This window comes from Drosophila yakuba, chromosome 3L, assembly GCF_016746365.2.
Source record: "Drosophila yakuba strain Tai18E2 chromosome 3L, Prin_Dyak_Tai18E2_2.1, whole genome shotgun sequence".
Lineage (NCBI taxonomy): Eukaryota > Metazoa > Arthropoda > Insecta > Diptera > Drosophilidae > Drosophila > Drosophila yakuba.
The window spans coordinates 8,801,937-8,816,492 of NC_052529.2; the positions used below are offsets into that span (position 1 = coordinate 8,801,937).

At 39.7% G+C, this 14,556-nt stretch overlaps 4 protein-coding genes across 5 annotated transcripts in view; 1 reads left to right on the forward strand and 3 right to left on the reverse strand.

Moving 5' to 3' along the window:
• LOC6533408 (helicase POLQ-like) overlaps positions 1-14,556 on the forward strand; it is a 42,784-nt gene that overhangs the window by 15,990 nt on the left and 12,238 nt on the right. The window contains exon 8 of one of the 2 annotated variants that reach the window (XM_039374249.2): positions 6,240-6,602. The exons of the other annotated variant lie outside the window; for it this stretch is intronic. The gene's annotated coding sequence lies outside the window, so the exon portion shown is untranslated. Of the gene's footprint in view, positions 1-6,239; positions 6,603-14,556 lie in introns of those variants that run through there. 2 annotated transcript variants of the gene reach the window in all.
• On the reverse strand, positions 1,514-5,755 carry LOC6533410. The gene is made up of 2 exons (XM_002094092.3): positions 5,601-5,755; positions 1,514-2,446 (listed from the first exon to the last, which is right to left on the reverse strand). The coding sequence occupies exon 2, from the start codon at positions 2,037-2,039 to the stop codon at positions 1,776-1,778; it is 264 nt and encodes an 87-aa protein (XP_002094128.1). The 5' UTR covers positions 2,040-2,446; positions 5,601-5,755; the 3' UTR covers positions 1,514-1,775.
• On the reverse strand, positions 6,184-6,464 carry LOC26535988. Its single transcript, XM_015194507.3, has one exon. It carries the CDS (start codon positions 6,462-6,464, stop codon positions 6,243-6,245), a length of 222 nt encoding a protein of 73 aa, XP_015049993.1. The 3' UTR covers positions 6,184-6,242.
• LOC6533411 (probable basic-leucine zipper transcription factor O) lies at positions 7,046-12,948 on the reverse strand. Its single transcript, XM_002094093.3, is given in 3 exon segments — positions 7,046-8,174; positions 8,230-8,352; positions 10,984-12,948. Coding segments are annotated over 3 exon segments (1,080 nt in total). The 5' UTR covers positions 11,122-12,948; the 3' UTR covers positions 7,046-7,355.

The window sequence follows — 14,556 nt, forward strand, 5'->3', positions numbered from 1 at the left end:
CTGTATCTGTATCTGTGTGAGAATGGGAGCACCGTGTCGCCCGGCTGTTTGTATGTATGTGTTGAGCTGTGTGGGTCGAACCGAACGGTTTGTTGAACCGGTATTCCACATTTGTTGCAGGTAGCACTCACTAGCAACAACGATATCACAACGTGTTGTAACTACTACTTAACTGGTCTACAAAAACCATCGACAACAAGCCATCGATCAATAGATCCATAGCCCACTATTGCCAGGTACTTAGGATGTAGCTGATAACAATTACATTTCGTGCCAATTGCACTTGTTTCAAAGGGGTGGTCCGCGATAACAATAAACTATTAACTCTTAATTACACATTCATGGATAAAAATGTTTCCCCATAACTTGGCCAAAATTGGCAGCACAGCTAAAATAAAGACTGTTTTGTGCTGGTAATTAACATATCTAACTATGTCTATCATAAATTTTTTGACTATCGAAAAAAAAAAATTTGACAAATTTTCGCATTTTCGATAAGGGGTACCATCATCAAAATTTGCGAAAAATGGGCAAAAATTAGCATTTCAATGTATGTACTTGGATCGATAGGGAATTTTGTTGCGAATTCAACGAGGTATGGCATTCCACATTTGGACAACTATTTTTACTGCTATCGAAAAAAAACCGATTATTTTTGATAAAAAAAAATCGAAAAAACATTTTTTGTAAAAAATCGGATATTTTCAATAGTCGTTTTCGCCATAACTTAGCCAAAAATGGCAGCACAGCTAAGATAAAGACTGTTTTGTGCTGATAATAAACAAAGCTAACTATGTTTAAACCTACTTTTTTGATTTTCGAAAAAAAAAATTTGACAAATTTTTGCATTTTCGATAAGGGGTACGTACCATCATCAAAATTTGCGAAAAATGGGCAAAAATGAGCATTTCAATGTATGTACATGGATCGATAGGGAATTTTGTTGCGAATTCAACGAGGTATGGCATTCCACATTTGGACGACTATTTTTACTGCTATCGAAAAAAAACTGATTATTTTTTATCAAAAAATTGAATTAATTAAATCGAATGCATTATAGTCCATTACTAGTAACCGCGCTATACCTCCGATAACTTACAATTATAATTCACGGAGTAATAAAAATCCAGAAGTGGAAAAACTGAATAAAGAAGCAATTAAAATAAATAAACACACACTAAGGAAAAAGACTTACATTAAGGCATTAAATGCAACTCTTCTGCTTTGTTGTTCAACTTCAATTATAAATCCATGAGCACTCTGAAGAACTTTTTAAAAAGGCCATTAAGATTTCAGTTTATATGGCACTTCCTTAAGTGCCACTTCTGCAATGGAAATATATTGTGGCAACTTCTTGCGGTTCTGTTTGTAATTAGCCCAAATTCATGAAAACCCAACCCCAAAACCGAGTTTGAGTCATTCTCATTTGCTTGCCCAACAGAATCGAATGTAATGAACGATTTTGATACCTTATTGTGCTCGCTCACAACAACAAAAAAAAAAGCAGTTCAACTTGTTTTTTTACAGCTCCTTATTGTTATTGTTTATTACATATAAAGATTGTGTTTACCCTGCAGCTTTTGCTTTTATTTTTTTTTTTCCTTAGTTTTGTTTTGTATTTTCTGTTGTTAAATGCAACTGGTTCGATTTTTACATTCTCTTGACGGGAGCCTTGAGCTGTGGCTGCCTGAATTGAATTGCAATTCCGCGAAAAAGCCAGCGATTCAGCTGTGCGATTGACCTTGACAAGTGGGTTCAAGTCGACTTCCAGTCGCTTAGAGGATGAAAAAGTTTACCACAAAGCGAAACACCTTGCTTAGCGTGCTATTCGATTCGGGTCGCTCGGGGGATTCCTCTCTCAGTTCGGCACCTTCCACCAAATGGGCGTCCAGTTCGGCCTCCAATTCTGCTCCATATCGCAGTATGTACCACTCGGCCAGGAAGTAGATGACCAGCGTGATCAGTGCAAACTTGACGTAGATCTTGAATATGTCGAGTATGTGAAGGAACAGCTGATGCAGCAGCTCCATTAGATCCATTGTAGCGGCCCACGTTGCGTATACTTAATGCAAAACTTTGGCTCTATCTTCGGCGTGTTCAGCGTGTTTTGCGATTTCCGAAATGAGGTCGTTTGTGGTTTGTTGTTTGATGTTGGCTCTATTATGCAATCCAAGCTGCTAGTCCAAACTTATCGAGCTGATGATGCACATTTCGCTTTCGGCCGCTTGACTGATGTCGCCTCATTTGCATTTGATCGCGTTAATGATCGCGGCACAAAAGTGCGTGTATTTTCTCTATAGATGTATCTCTCAATGGTCAGCCATTGGGCATTGGGCATTGGGCGCCTTGATTATGCTAATTTGTTTTGGGTCATTGGGTATTATCGCTGCGGTCGGCCTTTCTTTCTCCTTTCTTCGCCGTTGTCTCAGACTCCTAAAATGGCTTCCTGTAAATACAAATTTCGTTTTAATTTGATTGGAAATTAATTTGATACACACACAAAGTCGAGCGGAGGGTAAACAAATTGGATTGCGAAAAAGTGGTCCGAAAATGGGAGCACTAGGTGTGATCGGCATGGGATCTCATGGAGATTTCATGCTTGGGGCAGGTCGGATTACTTAATTAGCATGGAAAATGATTTTTTGGCTAGATTGAATATTTAGATGGAGATAAATAAGTGTGTGTTGGCTGGGAAACCAGATCGAATTTGTCAGGTTGGGCCTTGGATTTTGGGCAGAGATGTTGTAATAAGCTATAAATAATAATGCAAAGACAGAATAATAGGAAAAGTAGTCGAGTTTATGAATAAAACAAGTTACAAATGGAGAGACAGCATGGAATGTAAAATAGTGTAGTAAATAAGAAAGCCTCTTTAACAAACAACCATTAACAAAATGATCGAAACGGCAATCTCCCAAAATAAACATATTAAACATGTTTGCCAAAGTGGCCTCACAAAAAGAAATCAATCAAATTTTGGAAATAATCAAAGCCAAAGAAATAATAATCAAGTTCAATTCACTTCACCTCCGTTTTGGCCCTGATAATGAACCAATTATCGTGCTTTAAATCATTGGGAGATTAATTTCGAATAGTTCAAAGATCGCTCAAAAATGGCAGCCACTTAAAACCTAATTGACCCTGTTTGTATGTTTTAAAACTGCTTATAAACCTAAATGGAAGACAAGCCGAGACTAAGGTAAGATGACCCCCTTTGAAGACTACGCCCCTGCCAGCTGCCATTCGTCAGCGGGCAGATCGACAATTTCGAGACGGAGCCAAGTCAAAACTGGCCGGAGATTGCATCTCTTGGATTTGAATACACTTGACAATCGCTTAACGCAAACCGACTTAACCTTAGCCAAGACGAGATGTTCAAAAAACCCAGTGGGGTGAGGAGTCGGAGGAGCAGTCTCCTCTTCGGCAACTCGATAATCGCAGCCATTATACTAAGCACACAAATCAACTTCAACTTGGAGGAGAGCCGTTCGAAAGACGCCTCGCTGCTGGAGCACTCGGAAAACGAGCCGCAACGAAATGTTTTGCATTAATTTCAAAACGCATGCGAAACAGACGCAACATATTTATAAGACAGGAAAAAAAACGCAAACTGCATTGGGCAGAAAAAAACGAAAACCAGTTGCAAATATGGCATACAGAGTGGATAGCCTTCGTTTCTGGGAAGGATTTCGATCTTCCCAGCCGATTGGCAACTGTCCAAACTGACCTGTCGCATCGGCAGAGTCTCGAGAAGATTCGCCTTCCAAAGTGGGCAAGAAGATTTCGCAGAAGCCACCTCTCCACATCACCACCACCATGGAGACGATAAGTTGAATGAGTTGGCTGCTGCGTGGATCTACCGGTTTTTCGAGATCAGACCCAGACACCTGAAAGACCTTCTGACATTTGCGAATTGTGTACGCGTCTCGCTTTGGACACTGGTCACTCGGAAATGCCCTTTCCAGGTAACATCACACGTTCTGGTAAGTTTAAAAGTTGCTTTTTTTATGGTTCAATACAATTTGGTACTGTCTATGACAGTATATATATGCTTCTTTAATAGTTTTTCCTATTTTAATAAAATATATATTATTTGAAGAGCATTGAAGTTTCGTGATCAAAATACAGCATCCCTTGTGGGCAAATGAATTGAATTTGCGCAATTTATTGAAGACATTTTCAACATCATGAAGTCGAGTTAATTAAATAATTTCTCGTTTGGCACCGCCTTCGTAGATTTTGCATGAAATTCGCGTCACACTGTAAATTATTTAGTTGCATATTAATTAGTGGACACTTCCAGCAAAGCGTAACAAAGAAACGGCAAGAAAAGCCAAATATTGTTTAAGCCACTTGCATAATGCAAATGGTGTTAACTTGACTCCAGTTACCAGTTCATCGTTGCCTTTTTTCTTCGTTGTTTTTTGTATTTTTTTTTTGGCCATTAAAAAACGTAAACCGAAATGTGGGGAAAAACAAATGTGGGTGAATGGTCAAGAAAAGTAACATTTTGTGATTTATAATTCCCAGCAAACGAGGGGCGCACCGAAATCGGTGTCACACTTTGTCCCTCTTTCGGTTAATGACTGAAATTGAAATAGACTTTTAATTAGGCTTCTCGGTTTCATTTCGTTTCGCTTTGGATTGTTTTGGATTGGGCTCTGTTTTGGAATGCATTTTTGAATTGGTTTTCATTTGCCTTTAGACGCGTTATTTCCGCATCAGTTGGAAGCGGCCTATTTCTTATGCACGTACGACTGCCATTGCGTAGGTGTACCATATGTACCTATATATATCTACCTATATATACATATATAACATATATAATTATTTTGCCTCTCTGTACGCGGAAATGAAGCCTCAATCCCCCGTTGTGGCACTCAAACTGAAAACTTGAACTACTTCTTCGATTCGAGCTCACTCTTTTCGAGTTATTCAAATTCGGCTGGCGATCATGGAATGGATAACGATTATGTTTGAACGAAGTGTTACAGTGCGCAGTGCATTACTCAAGTTTTCAACACCTTTTTGTTATATTTGTAGGTTTTTCTGTTTTTTAGTAAATATTATTATATTTGTGCAGGTAAACAATCGTTGTCAGTTTGGTATTTAAAAAGCAATATAATGTGTGTTTTGCTATTTTGAAAACTAACGCATTTAAATAGGAATATTATTACGACGTGAAATCCTTATATATAAATATTTCTATGGCCTGTTTTATTCTAGCCCACCTTTTTTTCAATATACATTTACCTTTCAAAATCCGATAAGCAGTAAGTTATGTTTTACTTTCGCCCTATAAAACCTATAAACCTACCCACATATCTCCGGTGATCTGTTATGATCCCAACACCCACATTTCCTATGAGACCTCTGCTGGGGATGCTAATCCGGTGAAGGGCGATTAGCTAACTCATTACGAATGTCTACTAACCACTGTCTGCTTCCTTTTCCCATTTCAACGACACAGTGAACATTCACCAGCCATTTAGGCCGCGTTTGTGTGCATTTCCCCAATTTGCTGCTGTTTGTACTCCCATTGTGGTTGAAAGGCGGACAGAGGCTTTATCATAAGATCATTTGTGGTGCGGCAAACTCACCGCATTATTTATCCATTGCTCGGGGTATCATCGCCTTATCAAGTCAGTAAACAATATAAAACACGAACGGACGCCAGCACATACAAATATTTTTGGATAATTTTCGAGCTTCTTCTTTTTAGACGGATCAAAAGCTATATACCATATGGCTTCCAGCTGATTGCTGTCAAGTTGAGCTTTAAGAAGATTTCGTGTGCGAGTGGGACAACTGGCACTCCTATCGCAGAAAGAGATCGCGAAAAGCTTTCTTTTGAAGCTTGGATGCTAGATTTAAATCAATAAATTCAGCACAATACGTACACATTTCCATTATTAATAATTTCTCTTTATGTATTTAAATATTTCAAATCCGTTTTCCCAGTTCCTTGACTGCTTGCTTGTTATTATTTTAACGAACTAATTTAAGTTGCTAAAAGCTCTACTGAAATCTTGTAGCAAGCAGCTCTTTTCTGCCCTAAAGCTCTTTAAGTCCGTATAGCATTTCGTTTTGATCTTAGTCAGCAATTTATGTTAATGTTTATTTATGTTTTTTACGTTCTTACTCTAAGAATTTACCAATGATATAAAACATCTCATGGAACAATTGTCACTAAAACTTTCTTTACTTCACTTTCTTTACTTCATTTTTGCACTATAAAGAAATTAAAGGTGTTCCGAGTTCAATTTTGCTTCCTCTAAGGCAACCCATTTCACCAGTAATGGATATATATACCACTTGGCTACGGCATTCAATAAAACAACTCCAACCCTCTCCAGCGGTCTATTGATAAACACCAACTTGAAAAGCAAGAAAGCCCATAAAGGAAAATCGGGAAAGAGCAGGAAATATAGAATGACATCTATAGCCAGCATATATAGCATCATTTTGATAACTTGTGCTATACGGACCACTAAAAGAATGAAACTTGATTTTAAAAAATATAGCTTGAAGTGTGTTATTTGTACATACCGCTAAAAGTGAAATAAAAGCCGCATCTCAGAACGAGTGGATTACTTTGAAAATTGACTTTGTAATCGGTATCGAAAGCTTACAAATCTGAGAAGCTTGGTGCAAGTGACCGAAAAAGTTGCTATGCAGATCAGCCAATGAATGAAGCATGAAGTTAAAGATGGGAATTGAAATACAATGTAAACATATTCAAATGTCCTACATTTCTGTAACAACATACATTTAAGGTGTTATTTGTTTGTAAACAATTTTGACATTTTATTATGACCTAAAACGTTTTTGTTTTCCTAAGAAAACTGCTAATGCCCGCAAAGATGAAGATAATTATTATAATATATATTATTATAATATAATTATAATGGGAATTATTACAATATTTTTGTACTGTTCCATAGAAGGTTTAACTTAACTAATCGTCTTCGTTTTCAACGAACTTCTCTTCAAATTAAAAATCTTGAGTGCTCGCATTCAAAAGCTGAACGATTTTCCACTCACCTGAACTGCTTTACACCAAAACTTTAAACTTGATTGAAAACCACTGAACAAAAAATCAGTTACTTTTTAAGATGTATTTTTATTTTGCTTTTGTGCACAACACAAGCAATACTTTTCTTTACAAATTTAAATGAAAGGGGTTGTGTGTATTTAACAATGAAGGGTATGTGATTATGCTTTAACATATATACAACGGGTAAATTTTGGGTAACATTCAAAACATTCAAAACATTCAGATGGAAGTTCGCCAATTTGGGGTCGCATTTGTGTGACAACAACATCGAGAACAACGAGTATAAAGCTATGTTCACTCATTCGATGGCCTCGATTATTTCATATTCTTCATCCAAAGAATGATCATAATCGATATTGTATTTGTTCTTGATCTTGCTCTTGTAATCCTTGAGCTCCGCGTCGTTTTCGAACTTATTCGTATTATATCGCTGTTTGCCTCTTGAGCTGTTGCTGTTGCTGTTGTTCTTCTTGCCGGATTGAGGGGTATTGTGAGTGCGGTTCCTAGATCTAGTTTGGTTGCTTTCCCTATCTCTATGGTTAACGCTACTAGGCTTTGATTTTCTTTCGCTATTTTTACTAGAATTGTGTTGCTTCTGATGTTGCTTGTGTTGCTGTTGCTGTTGCTGCTGCTGCTGTGATGATGAGTATGACGATTGAGGATTGGTACTTGGTGTGGTAAATCTCATGCTACCTCTAAAGCTATTTTTGGTCATTTTACTGTAGTTGCTGCTATCTACGATTCTATTGCTGCTGTTGATTCCGCCGATTGCCGTGTTGCTGTTGATTGCTTGATGTTGCTGTTGCTGCTGTTGCAGTTGCTGCTGCTGCTGTTGGTGCTGTTGCTTTTGAAATTGCCGCTGTCTTCCGCCGCGCTGTCTGGTTCCGTTTGCTGTCCCAATCTTATACTCATCATCGGCCTCATATCATACTTCATTCTGCTGCTGCTGGCGCTCTGGGATGCGATACAGTTCGTCGTTGTTCTGGTAGAGTTGCTCCGATCCCTCGCAGTTCACATTCGACCACCAGTCGCAGACCCTGACCGCCTGGTTGAATACGGTTCCATTGGGACAGAGGAAGGAGTACTGATGGCCCGAGTGGAGGCACCAGTGCCAGACCTAAGATCACTTTCATATAGTCATTATACATTTACTGTGTTTTATTGGACCTCACCTGACAACGCGTCTCTGTATCCGCATAGTAACCCGGCTGGCGACCCTGGCAATTGAATGCTAGACCCTTTGGCACGGAGTCGTAGGCGGGGTAATCCTCGCCAGCAGTGTAGCCATCGATTTGCTAAGAAACATGAAATCAAGTATTTATACAGGGGCTCTTTTGAAAGCAATAACATCTAGTTAATCAGTGAAATTCAACTCTTCACACCTTTGGCCCCATTTCGAAACACTTAAAACGCAGTAAATAGAATAAATAATAATGCAGTTAAGAGTGATTCCCTCGCACACCAGAAATTATGACTTTGTGGATCGTTCGTGTGAATTATCTCAGCGCAAGCAGCGCTTCAGCGACCTTCAGTTGTGGGTGGTGGTGGTGGTGGCACATGTGGCTGGCAAACATTGCCCAAGCGCAGCAACAAAATGAACTCTAAACAATAACAAATTACAATTTAAAACAATTGCCACACAAACAGAAATTTAAAATGCAAATGCTATAGCCGAAAAAAAGGCTGTCGAAAAAAACCAACAAAAGAACCAGCGAGTGTTGAAAATTGTGCACTTGCAACAGTTGCAAGTAATTGGGGGCGCAAACAGAGCTGGTGGGGAGGGGGGGGGGGGGGGGGGGTGCCATGTGACAACCGACTGTCAATCTCATGCGTAGGAAACCATGAAAAGCCGAAAAGTGCAAAATAAAACAATAAAACTCCGGCGGCTACAGCACGGATCACAACACACCACGTATCGAAGCTGGAGGAGATGTGTGATTCTTTTGTGTCGATCTCACTGGGGAACCATCCATCTGGGCCAAGCATCGCATCCATTGGTTCCAGCCTCATTTGAGCGCCAGTGTGTTGCATCTTCGTTTGCTGTCTATCTTGATCTTGCCTCGATTTCTTATCCCATTATCCATTGTTGCCGCTGTTACGCTCGAATAAATCTCTCTCCCTTTTTCAGGGGGTTAAAGTTGCCGCCGTTGGCGCTTGTCTATTTGGGTTAATGCTGAGTTTATGCTAATTGAATACGTTGGGACAGGGCAAAGTGATTGGCAATGTGCAGCACATTGATGGGGTGGGAAAAAGGCTGAGCAGCAGGGGGTTTCTTCATGGGAAAAGTTTGGGAGTTTATGGGCAATTCAAAAACATCTTAATCAAGGATTTTATGGAGCTTTAAGCATAAAGTTATTACTTCAGATACAAGTTACCAAACGAAATTAATCCCAGTTTTGATATCTTTTACATACACAAACACCATATTGAACAAATATACACTTATTTCCCAAAGTGCAATTGCAACAAGTATGCACCTTCCACTCCAGTCCCATTTCGATTGCATTGCAAATTCGAGCTGCCTCGTTTTTCGGTATAACTTTTCTCAATCACTTGCAATTTTCACGCTAATAACTTTCCAGGGGCTTTTAGCATTTTCAGCGGCAACAAAAGACTTAAACAACAAACTATATGGACCGCCCATTGCCTTACTAACCCAAAAAGCGGACAAGATGCCACTCTCGACAAAAGCCCACCATCAATTATTACCCTCCACTCTCAACCTTTGCCCAGTGCAGACCAGACCGTTTTCCTTTAAATACCAACCCGCTAAGCCAGCCGAGATGGGCCACGGCAGTTACAGCTGGAAAATGGTTAATTTTCCCTGCATTTTCCCTTTATTTCTGTTTGGCGAGCGCGCGGCTGAGGGGCCACCAAGGCTAATTGATAATGCAACACAGCGGAGAGTGCCTCAAATGGTAGAAAGCGAATGTTGCTCACCCTTTTTTTTGAGCTGCCTGAAAAATGTTATTTTAGCTATTTAAGTGAGTAAATATTAGTGCTGAAAACAAGTATGTCTCTTGGTTAATAGTAGTTCTAACCAGAAAATACTTTTTAGATTGACTTAGAAATACTCAATTCCTTTTAAAAGATCAGTGAATGTATTAAAGTATCGCTGCATAGTTAGAGTATTTAAATTAGGGAAGCCAAAACCCACGACGACACCTTTTTAGGAAGAGGCGTCCCCTATTTTGAGGCAGCTTTGGGTTCACCTTTCTCTGTGTGTTTCTGGCCAAGACGTGAGAAGTTGTCTAACACTTTGGCAGACAGGTTGTCTGCATCGTGTGCTAGCCCCTCTTCCCCTTGGGAGCCCCGAATCTACTGCCGCTTCTTCTGGCTTTTTGGCCTCTTCTTGCAAAATGGCATGCTGCATGAAAAGAAGATGGCCAGAAGGGTGAAAGGGGGCCACAGGCGCTTTTTTGGGCTGTTTTTTTTTTTAGAGGCAACAATTGTAATTGTTGCTGGTGTTGCTGCTGTTGCCGTGGCTGCAACTTTGCGTGGGAGTTTGTTGTTGCTGGCGTGCCGTTGTTGTTGCTGGTTTAGATCCCTATCAAACAAGAGACAAATGGTGTGCGCAATCTTTTTACTCGAAATGAATGTAGGAAATTATCTCAGATGACACTTTTTTGTGTGCGGCTGCGGCTGCTGCAGTTGCTCATGTTGATACAGCAACGATGCAGACGAATGGGAACAGACGCGGCCAATGAAGTTGTCAAATCAATGTTGGCCAAATTATTCAATAAGCCATTTCCCAAGCTCATAAAAGGCCCATGGAAAAATAGCTATTTTCCATGATTGCGGTCCACAAAAGCGATTCAAAAGGCAAAGGGGTATTGTGAAGTTTTGTGGCGTTTTGCTCTTTTGGGTTTTTCGATTTCAGAGTTCGGGATCAGGATGGGGATAGGGAAGAAGACGACTCCACTTACCCCATTGACACAGTTCCCTGCCAGCATTGAAAACAGTCCGAACACGACTATCATAATGCAGGCGCTCCACTGAAGATGCTGCTGCCGTCTGTGTTGCTGCTGCGGTAATTTGTTCGCTGCTGTTGTTGTGGCTGCCATGATGTCTGTTGCTTTTTTGGCTTTTGGTGTTTTGTTTTTTTTTTGTAAATTTTTCTTTTGGTAATCCGTAATTTAAATGTGATTTTTTCCTATCTAAAAGATACAAAACGAAAATCGATACAAAACGAGTCGAGTGGGTTGATGTTATTTATTTTGTGCGCGCAGCATAATTTTTGTCGGAATTTTTTAGAAAGGAAACATCTTCTCCTTCTTGGCTTATGCGGCATATAATTAGATTTTATATCTAAATGTTTTCTATAGTCGGACGAGAGGAGGCAACCGCAATTGCTAATGGACAATCAAGTATTGCTGACGGCGATGTTGCAGCTGCTGCCGGTTGCATTCACTTTTTGTGCCCGCGGATTGTGTGCTTCTAATGGATCTTAATTGATAGTAACTCGAGTCGCTTAAGTCGGGGTTAACGATATTGCGTTGGATTCTTGTTTAACACATTGTTCGTCGTAATTTGCTTATTTCAGTACACGCTTTTTATGGAAGAACATAAAGGGGCTGTCCTTTCAATCTAATCACCATTAAAACGCATTAAAAATTAATGAAAACTTAGGTTTTAGTTGTTAAAGAGATGTACTTTGTACGCACATTTTAATTGAAAAGTATCTAACATTTAGGTAACATTTTAGTTATCAACATTTATCTGTAGTTAAAAAATATAGCAGTTAAAGCTTTCAGGTCAGTAATCCACTAGATGCGATAGTCAAGGTGCAAAGTTTTATTAAACCTCTTATAACTTGCACATTTCTAGACCTATAAACACTTTATTTGAATGTCATTCCTTATATGCTTCCTTCTTTATGCTTAGTCTTCTTAAGACACTTCCTTATCAAAAATAACACCATATTCAAACAGTTTTTAATTAAGGCGCCTTATCCTTTAGAACTACAATAGTTTTATACAGAAACTGAGTGCTGCAAGGGCTGAATTCTGTTTATCCGTTCTTAAGGATGTTTTTTCATTTGCGGCCCCTCTTGAAAACTAATTTGCGCAATCGATTGCTCAACGCCCAACACTATTTAAATGCCACGCACTTTGCCGCGCTAATAAAACACACGCCGCAATTTATTACAGATCCGATCGAGCCGTATCGTATCGTATGGAATCGGACTCACTTCGTTTCGAACGGAGGAGCAAGCGCTGGGGCTCTGCACGTGTTGCCGCGTTTGAAGTTGATGCAAAAGTTGTAAAAAAATTCGCATCAATTTTAGTTTTATACTCAAGAGCAGAGCGCTGGCTCCGCGGACTCTCTGCAGATGAGCGAGGCTGCCAGCGGCTAAATCCACCTCGTCATCGCTGGAATTGCCAAAGAGCAACATCATCGCAGAGACGAGGCTGGAAAAACTAAATCATCGTGTCTATTGATGCCTCGCTCGGCTGGTCGGCTCTTCAAATCGCAGTTATTCTCTCATTCATGAGTGCGGGGGATTTTTTTTTGGATGCCCTACACAAAAAAAGCGCGGTCGGCTTTTGTTTTGCTTTCGCGGTTTGTTGACGTTTGCCTGGCTCTGTTGCAAAGCAGCGAAAAATTAGTGCAAATTTCGGCTTATTTGTGATTGTGATGTCACTTGGCCATCTCCATAGCGACTCCATTTAATTGTCACGCTTAGTGCGAAATTTTCGCTCATTAGCGGCCGATAATCGAAAGACTTAGGCAACGAACTCGATTGGCTTCGTCGAGAAAAATACCTAATTGACCGATGCCAAATAACAAAAATTGTAACATATTTTATCATAACAAAAAACGTCGCAATCATGTAGTTAATATTGAAATTTGGTAATATTTATATATATTTTGCAAGTATTGGTACAAGTATAAACCACATATTTTTTTTAATATTTAACACAGTAAAATGGTATTATCATAATTTGTAACATGGTTCGCTTGTAAAGATAAATGTCTTATGCTATAATTTCCATTCAGGTCCTAGAAACTTCTTGCTGTTTCTTAGTTGACTAGTTATAAATTACACAATGTCTAGAACTTGTAATCTCCTGGGGATGTTGCCTAAGAGATTACGGCCCATTTTCCCGTCAACTGACAGCATTTAATTTCGATTTGCGAAAAATGATCATACATTAGACTAATTAAAATAAAATGCTGCAATAAATTTCCATCGCTGCGCCAGCAAGACACATCCATTTGCTCTAGAATTGATGCCGTCCCAGCCGCTGAGCCGAGCCGCTCACTTTCAAAAGATGTGCACGGTGGCAATCCGGTTCATTGAGTGCGCTTCAATTGCTGAGACATCGACGGAGTCTCAAGACCTGGGACCCCGAGATGTGGCTGCTGCATTCTGGTTCACCTTCGAGAAAAGCAAGGCATTTGCAGACGTCAGGCATTGCCAAACGTCTTTCGTGGCTTAGTTTTTGGTTTTGTGAGCGAGTTTCGGCGTTTCAGCGTTTGGATTGTGTGAGAAATTCCCTTAATCAGCGCCAGTTGCACTGCACCGGACCACTAAAAATGGACAAGAGTCCAAGTTGTCCAATGGATTTCTTGAACATATCTTATTAACCTGCAAAGCAGGTTTCGTTTCCCAATTGATTTTCGGATAATTGATAGTTAATCGATTGGAGCAGAAGTGTTTTCCTAGCACCCACAATTAATTTCCAATGATTTCACACGCCGAGCTGGCGACCTTGACTTTTACCCATTTGAAGGTCCATTGTAGTCATCATCATCAGCGGTGGCGGTAAAGCTTCTTCATTTGAAAATTGTTTTAATACGCGACGAAAACAATGATCGAGTAATTATGTGCCTTATAAATGTCGGCTTCCCGTCACCGTAAATGTTATGATATGACAGTAAACGCATTTTTCTCTTAGCTTTTCCGTTTCCATTCTGTTGTCGGTTTTAATGGGCCTAATGCGGTAATTTATTAAATTAGTTTAGAAATGTTTTTTAATGCGCCGGCGAAGGGGCATCTTTTGTGTGGAGAATTGGATTACCTTTGATGGCATTACATCAGGGTCAGCGTGGGCTGACCTCTAACTGATCGGTTTTTAACCACAAGTGTTTTATAGCATGTGGTTTAAATCAATGGAGCATTGGATAAGTACTCTCAATTTTTGAATTTTGGGGGCATTCAATTATACCTATTGATCAGTGATATGCCTTTCATTAACTTGGTAATATATTCTGCTAGCCATAAACTGTACATGTTAAGTTCTGTGCACTTTTAAAGTCTTTATAGGGCATTGATTTATGGGAATTCATTTAAAAAAGGTCTAAAAATTGTCCATCGTGCATATTGAACATACTTATTAGGAACTTATTTCCATTCAAGGGGCCACATCCATCAACCAACTTTATCCGAGTTAGCCAGTTGAAGTAGTTCAAGGCTGTGTAAGACTGCATCCTCCCGGCCAGTTCATTCATCACCTCGTTCCTCCTCAGCATCATTTGTCAATTGCAGTTCTGTG